The sequence below is a fragment of the Rhipicephalus microplus genome, chromosome 5 (assembly GCF_043290135.1).
Source record: "Rhipicephalus microplus isolate Deutch F79 chromosome 5, USDA_Rmic, whole genome shotgun sequence".
NCBI lineage: Eukaryota > Metazoa > Arthropoda > Arachnida > Ixodida > Ixodidae > Rhipicephalus > Rhipicephalus microplus.
Genome location: NC_134704.1, coordinates 224,107,173 through 224,119,771, shown reverse-complemented (window position 1 = coordinate 224,119,771; position 12,599 = coordinate 224,107,173). Strand labels below are relative to the sequence as shown.

Here is a 12,599-nt window from a genome sequence, read left to right as displayed (position 1 = left end):
ATCTGCGACTGCGCAGCCTCTTAATGCTGCGTCGCTGATATCGGCAAGTCCACCGCTGGAGATCGCTGCTATCGCGGCGACACCCTATAAACAAGCCGGCATTGACGCCCACTCTTCACTGGCAGCAGCGGCATCGCATGAGCGTCATCTAAACCTGAATCCTCTGTTTTACGCAGGTATTCCGACGTCAATTTTTTCTCTTGTTAATTTTTCACTGCTGCTGCTGCTGCCATCAAGTGTATCTTTTCTTCTCGCTTTTTTTTTTTTTTTTTTTTTTTTTTTTTCTCCTGAGTGTGTTTCTTACTTGTACCATGCCGACGAATGCAGAACTGTCAAAACAAGTTGAGGCGTTGGAAGACAAGCTTAACAATATAGCTAAAGGTACAAGTGAGCTCATCTTTGGTAAGATCCTGCTGAGAATGAAGGAATCTGGGATCGACGTTGTTGAACTTAAGAGAGAAGTTGACTCGCTGAGTTCCAGTGTTGAGCATTTGAATGGACTTCTTGAGGATATGCGGTGCAAAAATTCTGCGTTGTCCGATGAAAATACGCAACTCCGATCCCAGAACCAATCATTGACCCGCAGGGTCGAGGAGCTTGAGCAGTACTCTCGTCTCAGCAATGTCGAGATCAAGGGCATTCCATGTACCCAAGGAGAAGACTGTGTTGAAATCCTGAAAACAGTGGGGGACAAAATTGGTTGTCCCATTTTGCCCTATGATCTCGATATTGTTCATCGCGTGCCTACCCGATCTATTGACAAGAAAAACATCATTGCTCGATTTTGTTCTAGAACCAAGAAGGCCGATTTTGTTAGCAAAGCGCGTAAAGCCAGGCTCTGTCTTAGTGATATAGGGTTGTCTAGTCAGTCCAAATTTCCCGTATTTGTAAATGAGCATCTCACTGCCTGTAACAAGACTCTCTTCTCCAAAGCTCTTTCATTGAAAAAAGAAAAAAAATGGTTGTTCCTGTGGACTGACAACTGCCAAATTAAGGCCAGGAAAACAACTACTAGTAAAGTTCTACGCATTCGGGACGAATCTGACCTAAACAAAATAGTATAAAGCTGTTTGTTCATACTTTGGATAGTACAATCATGGCTTCCGTACTAAAACCAGATCAATTGCACTCTTTTCTGAATGGATTTCATTCCATTATTCACTTTAATGCAAGAAGTCTTCATAAACGGTTTGACATCATTGACGGTTTCCTCACTTCACTTTCTTGTTCATTTTCAATGATTGCCATCACTGAAACTTGGTTGTCTGACGATGACAAAAATCTATATTGCTTTCATAACTTTAATTCTGAATACTGCAACAGAATAACCAGTAATTACGGTGGTGCTGCCATATTTGTTTCTTCTGGAATAGCTTATCGTAGAAGACATGACCTATTCTTAACCGTTGATAACTGTGAGTCTGTTTGGGTTGAAATAGATAACTGCTTTTTGACTGGTGACAATAAGAACCTCATATTTGGTTGTGTTTACCGTTCTCCTTCATCACCAATTAGTGATTTCTGTACTAATCTCGACCATATTTTGCATAAAATTTCAATAGAAAATAAAAATGTTGTCATAATGGGTGATTTCAACATTAATTTACTAGATGAAGGATCACCCATCTGTATCAACTATACTAGTCTGCTTCATGGTTATGGATATGATTGCCTGATTGACGCTCCCACGCGTGAAGATTTTTCAGGCTCATGTACACTCATCGATCATGCTCTCTCTAACTTACTAGACCCACCAGAGGCAAAAGTTTTACACATTGACATCAGTGATCATTACCCCATCATCCTACGCTTCAATACTAATGCTCGACCGCATTCCTTTTCTCACACAAGATATGTGCTGGACAAAGAAAGTTTTAAAACGGCTGTTGCTAACACTAACTGGACTGAAATTAAGTCAATAATCAACCCACAGAAAGCTTTTTCTAAATTTCTTTCACTAATTTCAACGCATTTAATGAAATTCACTTTCAAAACAAAATGTAAAAAAATCATCGCCTTCTCTCATAATCCATGGCTTTCGCAACAGCTATTAACAGAAATGCGCAAACGAGATAACTTGTATAGAAAAACTAAAAAACAACCTTTTAATAAGAACTTAAGTGCCCGATATAAAATCTTCTGCAATGCTCTTAACTACAAACTTAAAACTGCCAAAAGACTTTATTTTGAAGAAAGAATCCAACATGCTTCTAGCACTAAAAAGAAATGGGAGATTGTGAACTCTTTTTTAAACAGGAACTCGAGACAAGACGAGGTACGTCGAATTATAATTGATGGAGTAGAATATGATTCCCCTTCAGAAGTAGCTGAGGCTTTTAGCAACTTCTTCTTCCCTGATAATACCAATTCTCCTACAGAAAGCATTAACACTTCTCGCTTACCCCACTCATTCTTTTTATTTCCTACAATACCGGATGAAATAACTGATGTTATTCGTAATTTAAAAATGACTAGTGCTGGCATAGATGAGATCCATCCTGCTAACATAAAATCTATTGTGCATATAATATCAGACATTCTTTCATTTATTGTTAATTTGATGTTCAAGAATGGTGTATTCCCTTATGAATTAAAGCGTGGCAAAGTTATCCCTGTTTTTAAAAAGGGGGATAAATCATTACTAAACAACTACCGTCCTATTTGTATTTTACCATTCCTTGGAAAAGTGGTTGAGAAACTCATTGAGACACGACTAACTAAATATCTTTCCAAGTTTAACATTATCTCTTCCTCTCAGTTTGGTTTTCGCCATGGCTACTCAACAGAGATGGCGCTTATTCATCTTACTGATCAGATAAAAAAATTAATAGACGAAGGACGCCTAGTTGCCTCAATATTCATCGATCTAACAAAAGCATTTGACAGCATAAATCATAATATTCTGTTCACTAAACTGGAGTCCATTGGCATTTGCGGCCCTGCTCTTTCATTACTAAAAAGCTACTTACACAACAGAGTTCAAGTTGTTTCTATTTCCAACGTCTATTCCCGACAGCGAACCACTAACATTGGTGTGCCCCAAGGCTCCATTTTGGGGCCACTTCTGTTTTTGATTTATATTAATGATTTGCCCAAGTGTCTGTCTTCATCACAATGCATTTTGTACGCCGACGATACCACCATATTCACCTCTCATAAAGACATCTCATCTCTTGTAACCATTTTGAATACTGACTTAGAAAGTATTTTCAAATGGTGTAATACTAATATGTTGTCTATTAATGCTTCTAAAACCAAGTTTGTTGTTTTCACCTCACACCAGCGGAATGTAACATCAGCACCTAATATTACTTTTGGCCCCCACTCTATCTCTCCTTGCTCATTTTCTTCCTTCCTTGGCATCCTTCTAGATTGCAATTTAAAATATCAGAGACATATTGCTCACATAAAAAAAAAATTAGCATATGGTATAAGAGTCTTGGTAAAAACGCGCCCGTACTTCTCACGCAGCACATTACTATCCCTCTATCACTCTTTCGTACATTCTCATTTTACCTACGGTATAACATGTTGGGGCAATACTTACAATACTCACATTTCGTCTCTTCAAATCGTCCAAAATCATGCTATTCGACTAATTACATCCAGCCCACGTTTTTCTAATGCTAAATTTTTACTACATGAAAATAACATCCTTACTCTCACTGAACTTACTAAGTTCAACCTTGGCATTTTTTTCTACAGACTTCTTAATAATCAACTTCCCCCTACCATTTTCCCGTCTTCTGATCTTGTTATTTATAGTAATACCCGATTTGCACTAAACAATAACTTCCTTCTACCCAGTATACGTACTAATTATGGCAAACAAACTGTTAAATTCACTTCTATCTCATTGTGGAATACTCTTCCACTTAACATAAAATCTATCAGTTCATTTCATCAATTTAAGAAACAGTATAAATTGTATTTGCTTCATGCGGACTAACCATAAGACTTACTGCTTGTTTTATTTGACGTTTGCTTTTGTTTGGTCTGTTTTTTGTATTTCTTTTTATTTGTTTTTTTTTTATTTCCTTTCATTATTTAGTTTTGTATATTGATTGTTAAACTGTTCTATCGCTTTTTTTTTTTTGTACTTCACACCTTTATTTTGTTTTCTCTATTTTTTATGCGCTCAGTTGTACGCTTTGATTTATACTTACGCTCCTGTTGCTTTAATGTGTTTAATAACTCATTGCATTTGTACAGGAGGTCCCGATACAGTCACTTGACTATGGGACCTCCTTCTGTATACTAAATTCCTGTCACTTGTACCGAATTTTATTATTATTATCTCACTAAGTGACATTGTTTAATGCGGTTTTACGACGGCTCATATCTTAACCTAACCTAACATTCGCACTTGTATTAAAAAACGCTCTATTACACTGTTTCGTTCACAATTAGGATATTTGCATAACCTCACAGTTTTTCACCAACTTATTGCTGTACAGAACGCTGTATCTCGCTAAATGACATCGTTCTTTAAGGTTTCACGATGCTTGCATGCGCTTCAACGAGAATATCACAACATAGCAGTTTCGCACTTGTAACGGTACAACACGCAGTATTTGGCTTGTTCATGCCGTTTTGTGTGCTTTCACAACATTTCACCTATCGCAGTTTAATACTCGCTATAAAACAACACTATCTCGTTAGATGACGTCGTTTTTGGTAGTTTCACGACGCTACCTAGCTTAAACTAACCTAACCTAACCTTCGCACTTCTATCGTTAGAAAACGTTTTACTCGCAACTTTACATTGCTTTCTACAACATTACGACGGTTTCAAGCGCTTTCAAATTAGATATCACAGTTCCCAACTTGTAAAAGTGAAAAACACTGCATCTCACTAAGTGACATTGTTTAATGCGGTTTTACGACGGTTCATACCTTAACCTAACGTAACCTAACCTAACCTAACAAAACCTTACCTAACCTAACCTAACCTAACCTAACCAACCCAACCCAACCTAACCTAACCTAACCTAACCTAATCTAACCTAACCCAACCTAACCTAACCTAACCTAACCTAACCCAACCTAACCCAACCCAACCCAACCCAACCTAACCTAACCTAAGCTAACCTAACCTAACCTAACCTAACCTAACCTAACTTAACCTAACCTAACGTAACCTAACCTAACCTAACCTATTCTAACGTAACCTAACCTTACCGGACCTAACCTAACCTAACGTAACCTAACCTAACCTAACCTAACCTAACATAACCTAACGTAACCTAACCTAACCTAACCTAACGTAACCTAACCTAACCTAACCCAACCTAACCCAACCCAACCCAACCCAACAACACCCAACCCAACCTAACCTAACCTAACCTAACCTTACCTAACCTAACCAAATTATCCTTACCTAACCTAACCTCACCTAACGTAACCTAACCTAACCTCACCTAACGTAACCTAACCTAACCTAACCTAACCTAACCTAACCCAACCTAACCTAACCTAACCTAACCCAACTCAACCCAACCTAACCTAATCTAACCTAACCTAACCTAACCTAACCAAACCTAACCTAACCTAACCTAACCTAACGACGGTTGCAAGCGCTTTCACATTAGATATCGCAGTTCCCCACTTTTAATGGTAAAAACTCTGCATCTCACTAATTGACATTGTTTAATGCGGTTTTACGACGGTTCATATCTAAACCTAACCTAACATTCGCACTTGTATCTAAAAACGCTCCATTACACTGTTTTGTTCACAATTACGATATTTGCATAACCTCACAGTTTTTCACCAACTTATTGCAGTACAGAACGCTGTATCTCGCTAAATGACATTGTTCTTTAAGGTTTCACGATGCTTGTATGCGCTTTAACGAGAATATCACAATATAGCAGTTTCGCACTTGTAACGGTAGAACACGCAGTATTTGGCTTCATGCCGTTTTGTGTGCTTTCACAACATGCCGTTCATGCCGTTTTGTGTGCTTTCACAACATTTCACCTATCGCAGTTTAATACTCGCTATAAAACAACACTATCTCGTTAGATGACGTCGTTTTTGGTAGTTTCACGACGCTACCTAGCTTAAACTAACCTAACCTAACCTTCGCACTTCTATCGTTAGAAAACGTTTTACTCGCAACTTTACAATGTTTTCTACAAGATTACGACGGTTTCATGCGCTTTCACATTAGATATCGTAGTTCCCGATGTGTAATGTTGAAAAACACTACATCTCACTAAGTGACATTGTTTAATGCGGTTTTACGACGGTTGATATGTCAACCTAACCTAACATTCGCACTTGTATCTAAAGACGCTCAATTACACTGTTTCGTTCACAATTACGATATTTGCTTGACCTCACAGTTTCTCACCAACTTATTACAGTACAAAACGCTGTATCTCGCTAAATGACATCGTTCTTTAAGGTTTCACGATACTTGCATGCGCTTTACCGAGAATGTCACAACATAGCAGTTTCGCACTTGTAACGGTACAACACGCAGTATTTGGCTTGTTCATGCCGTTTTGTGTGCTTTCACAACATTTCACCTATCGCAGTTTAATACTCGCAATAAAACAACACTATCTCGTTAGATGACGTCGTTTTTGGTAGTTTCACGACGCTACCTAGCTTAAACTAACCTAACCTAACCTAACCTTCGCACTTCTATCGTTAGAAAACGTTTTACTCGCAACTTTACAATGTTTTCTACAAGATTACGACGGTTTCATGCGCTTTCACATTAGATATCGTAGTTCCCGACTTGTAATGTTGAAAAACACTACATCTCACTAAGTGACATTGTTTAATGCGGTTTTAGGACGGTTGATATGTCATCCTAACCTAACATTCGCACTTGTATCTAAAGACGCTCAATTACACTGTTTCGTTCAAAATTACGATATTTGCTTGACCTCACAGTTTCTCACCAACTTATTACAGTACAGAACGCTGTATCTCGCTAAATGACATCGTTCTTTAAGGTTTCACGATACTTGCATGCGCTTTAACGAGAATATCACAATAAAGCAGTTTCGCACTTGTAACGGCACAAGACGCAGTATCTGGCTAGTTCATGCCATTTTGTGTGCTTTCCCAATATTTCACCTATCGCAGTTTCGTACTCGCAATAAAACAACACTATCTCGTTAGATGACATCGTTTTTGGTGGTTTCACGACGCTACCTAGCTAACCGAACCTTCGCACTTCTATCGTTAGAAAACGTTTTATTCGCTACTTTACAATGTTTTCTACAAGATTACGACGGTTTCATGCGCTTTCACATTAGATATCGCAGTTCCCGACTTGTAATGGTGAAAAACACAGCATCTCACTAAGTGACATTGTTTAATGCGGTTTTAGCGCGGTTCATATCTTAACCTAACCTAACCTTACCTAACCCAACCTAACCTAACCTAACCTAACCTAACCTTACCTAACATACCCTAACCTAACCTAACCTAACCTAACCAAACCTAACCTAACCTAACCTAACGTAACCTAACCTAACCTAACCTAACCTAACCTAACGACGTTTGCAAGCGCTTTCACATTAGATATCGCAGTTCCCGACTTGTAATGGTGAAAAACACTGCATCTCACTAAGTGACATTGTTTAATGCGGTTTTACGACGGTTCATATCTTAACCTAACCTAACATTCGCACTTGTATTAAAAACGCTCTATTACACTGTTTCGTTCACAATTAGGATATTTGCATAACCTCACAGTTTTTCACCAACTTATTGCAGTACAGAACGCTGTATCTCGCTAAATGACATCGTTCTTTAAGGTTTCACGATGCTTGCATGCGCTTTAACGAGAATATCACAACATAGCAGTTTCGCACTTGTAACGGTACAACACGCAGTATTTGGCTTGTTCATGCCGTTTTGTGTGCTTTCACAACATTTCACCTATCGCAGTTTCGTACTCGCAATAAAACAACACTATCTCGTTAGACGACGTTGTTTTTGGTAGTTTCACGACGCTACCTAGCTTAAACTAACATAACTCAACCTAACATAACCTTCGCACTTCTATCGTTAGAAAACGTTTTACTCGCTACTTTACATTGCTTTCTACAACATTACGACGGTTTCAAGCGCTTTAACATTAGATATCACAGTTCCCAACTTGTAAAGGTGAAAAACACTGCATCTCACTAAGTGACATTGTTTAATGCGGTTTTACGACGGTTCATACCTTAACCTAACGTAACCTAACCTAACCTAACCTAACCTTACCTAACCTAACCTAACCTAACCCAACCCAACCTAACCTAACCTAACCTAAACTAACCTAACCCAACCTAACCTAACCTAACCTAACCTAACCCAACCTAACCTAACCCAACCCAACCTAACCTAACCTAAGCTAACCTAACCTAACCTAACCAAACCTAACCTAACCTAACTTAACCTAACCTAACGTAACCTAACCTAACCTAACCTATTCTAACGTAACCTAACCTTACCTGACCTAACATAACCTAACGTAACCTAACCTAACCTAACATAACCTAACGTAACCTAACTTAACCTAACCTAACGTAACCTAACCTAACCTAACCCAACCTAACCCAACCCAACCAAACCCAACCCAACCCAACAACACCCAACCCAACCTAACCTAACCTAACCTAACCTTACCTAACCTAACCAAATTATCCTTACCTAACCTAACCTAACCTAACGTAACCTAACCTAACCTAACCTAACCTAACCTAACCTAACCTAACCTAACCCAACCTAACCTAACCTAACCTAACCTAACCCAACTCAACCCAACCTAACCTAATCTAACCTAACCTAACCTAACCTAACCAAACCTAACCTAACCTAACCTAACCTAACCTAACGACGGTTGCAATCGCTTTCACATTAGATATCGCAGTTCCCCACTTTTAATGGTAAAAACACTGCATCTCACTAATTGACATTGTTTAATGCGGTTTTACGACGGTTCATATCTAAACCTAACCTAACATTCGCACTTGTATCTAAAAACGCTCCATTACACTGTTTTGTTCACAATTGCGATATTTGCATAACCTCACAGTTTTTCACCAACTTATTGCAGTACAGAACGCTGTATCTCGCTAAATGACATTGTTCTTTAAGGTTTCACGATGCTTGCATGCGCTTTAACGAGAATATCACAATATAGCAGTTTCGCACTTGTAACGGTAGAAGACGCAGTATTTGGCTTGTTCATGCCGTTTTGTGTGCTTTCACAACATTTCACCTATCGCAGTTTATTACTCCCTATAAAACAACACTATCTCGTTAGATGACGTCGTTTTTGGTAGTTTCACGACGCTACCTAGCTTAAACTAACCTAACCTAACCTAACCTTCGCACTTCTATCGTTAGAAAACGTTTTACTCGCAACTTTACAATGTTTTCTACAAGATTACGACGGTTTCATGCGCTTTCACATTAGATATCGTAGTTCCCGACTTGTAATGTTGAAAAACACTACATCTCACTAAGTTACATTGTTTAATGCGGTTTTACGACGGTTGATATGTCAACCTAACCTAACATTCGCACTTGTATCTAAAGACGCTCAATTACACTGTTTCGTTCACAATTACGATATTTGCTTGACCTCACAGTTTCTCACCAACTTATTACAGTACAGAACGCTGTATCTCGCTAAATGACATCGTTCTTTAAGGTTTCACGATACTTGCATGCGCTTTACCGAGAATGTCACAACATAGCAGTTTCGCACTTGTAACGGTACAACACGCAGTATTTGGCTTGTTCATGCCGTTTTGTGTGCTTTCACAACATTTCACCTATCGCAGTTTAATACTCGCAATAAAACAACACTATCTCGTTTGATGACGTCGTTTTTGGTAGTTTCACGACGCTACCTAGCTTAAACTAACCTAACCTAACATAACCTTCGCACTTCTATCGTTAGAAAACGTTTTACTCGCAACTTTACAATGTTTTCTACAAGATTACGACGGTTTCATGCACTTTCACATTAGATATCGTAGTTCCCGACTTGTAATTTTGAAAAACACTACATCTCACTAAGTGACATTGTTTAATGCGGTTTTACGACGGTTGATATGTCATCCTAACCTAACATTCGCACTTGTATCTAAAGACGCTCAATTACACTGTTTCGTTCACAATTACGATATTTGCTTGACCTCACAGTTTCTCACCAACTTATTACAGTACAGAACGCTGTATCTCGCTAAATGACATCGTTCTTTAAGGTTTCACGATACTTGCATGCGCTTTAACGAGAATATCACAATAAAGCAGTTTCGCACTTGTAACGGCACAAGACGCTGTATCTGGCTAGTTCATGCCATTTTGTGTGCTTTCCCAATATTTCACCTATCGCAGTTTCGTACTCGCAATAAAACAACACTATCTCGTTAGATGACATCGTTTTTGGTGGTTTCACGACGCTACCTAGCTAACCGAACCTTCGCACTTCTATCGTTAGAAAACGTTTTATTCGCTACTTTACAATGTTTTCTACAAGATTACGACGGTTTCATGCGCTTTCACATTAGATATCGCAGTTCCTGACTTGTAATGGTGAAAAACACAGCATCTCACTAAGTGACATTGTTTAATGCGGTTTTAGCGCGGTTCATATCTTAACCTAACCTAACCTTACCTAACCCAACCTAACCTAACCTAACCTAACCTAACCTAACCTTACCTAACATACCCTAACCTAACCTAACCTAACCTAACCAAACCTAACCTAACCTAACCTAACCTAACCTAACCTAACCTAACGACGTTTGCAAGCGCTTTCACATTAGATATCGCAGTTCCCGACTTCTAATGGTGAAAAACACTGCATCCCACTAAGTGACATTGTTTAATGCGGTGTTACGACGGTTCATATCTTAACCTAACCTAACATTCGCACTTGTATTAAAAAACGCTCTATTACACTGTTTCGTTCACAATTAGGATATTTGCATAACCTCACAGTTTTTCACCAACTTATTGCAGTACAGAACGCTGTATCTCGCTAAATGACATCGTTCTTTAAGGTTTCACGATGCTTGCATGCGCTTCAACGAGAATATCACAACATAGCAGTTTCGCACTTGTAACGGTACAACACGCAGTATTTGGCTTGTTCATGCCGTTTTGTGTGCTTTCACAACATTTCACCTATCGCAGTTTCGTACTCGCAATAAAACAACACTATCTCGTTAGATGACGTTGTTTTTGGTAGTTTCACGACGCTACCTAGCTTAAACTAACATAACTCAACCTAACATAACCTTCGCACTTCCATCGTTAGAAAACGTTTTACTCGCTACTTTACATTGCTTTCTACAACATTACGACGGTTTCAAGCGCTTTCACATTATATATCACAGTTCCCAACTTGTAAAAGTGAAAAACACTGCATCTCACTAAGTGACATTGTTTATAGCGGTTTTACGACGGTTCATACCTTAACCTAACGTAACCTAACCTAACCTAACCTAACCTTACCTAACCTAACCTAACCTAACCTAACCTAACCTAACCAACCCAACCCAACCTAACCTAACCTAACCTAACCTAAACTAACCTAACCCAACCTAACCTAACCTAACCTAACCTAACCCAACCTAACCCAACCCAACCCAACCTAACCTAACCTAAGCTAACCTAACCTAACCTAACCAAACCTAACCTAACCTAACTTAACCTAACCTAACGTAACCTAACCTAACCTAACCTATTCTAACGTAACCTAACCTTACCTGACCTAACCTAACCTAACGTAACCTAACCAAACCTAACCCAACCTAACATAACCTAACGTAACCTAACCTAACCTAACCTAACGTAACCTAACCTAACCTAACCCAACCTAACCCAACCCAACCCAACCCAACAACACCCAACCCAACCTAACCTAACCTAACCTAACCTTACCTAACCTAACCAAATTATCCTTACCTAACCTAACCTAACCTAACGTAACCTAACCTAACCTAACCTAACGTAACCTAACCTAACCTAACGTAACCTAACCTAACCTAACCTAACCCAACCTAACCTAACCTAACCTAACCTAACCCAACTCAACCCAACCTAACCTAATATAACCTAACCTAACCTAACCTAACCTAACCTAACCAAACCTAACCTAACCTAACCTAACCTAACGACAGTTGCAAGCGCTTTCACATTAGATATCGCAGTTCCCCACTTTTAATAGTAAAAACACTGCATCTCACTAATTGACATTGTTTAATGCGGTTTTACGACGGTTCATATCTAAACCTAACCTAACATTCGCACTTGTATCTAAAAACGCTCCATTACACTGTTTTGTTCACAATTACGATATTTGCATGATCTCACAGTTTTTCACCAACCTATTGCAGTACAGAACGCTGTATCTCGCTAAATGACATTGTTCTTTAAGGTTTCACGATGCTTGCATGCGCTTTAACGAGAATATCACAATATAGCAGTTTCGCACTTGTAACGGTAGAACACGCAGTATTTGGCTTGTTCATGCCGTTTTGTGTGCTTTCACAACATTTCACCTATCGCAGTTTAATACTCGCTATATAACAACACTATCTCGTTAGATGTCGTCGTTTTTGGTAGTT

The 12,599-nt window shown here is 38.8% G+C and overlaps 1 protein-coding gene across 1 annotated transcript; it reads left to right on the top strand.

Moving 5' to 3' along the window:
• Nucleotides 1-311: 311 nt before the first annotated feature.
• Nucleotides 312-1,064, top strand: LOC142817632 (uncharacterized). The gene has a single exon (XM_075894686.1). The coding sequence runs from the start codon at nucleotides 312-314 to the stop codon at nucleotides 1,062-1,064; it is 753 nt and encodes a 250-aa protein (XP_075750801.1).
• The last annotated feature ends 11,535 nt before the right edge of the window (nucleotides 1,065-12,599 follow it).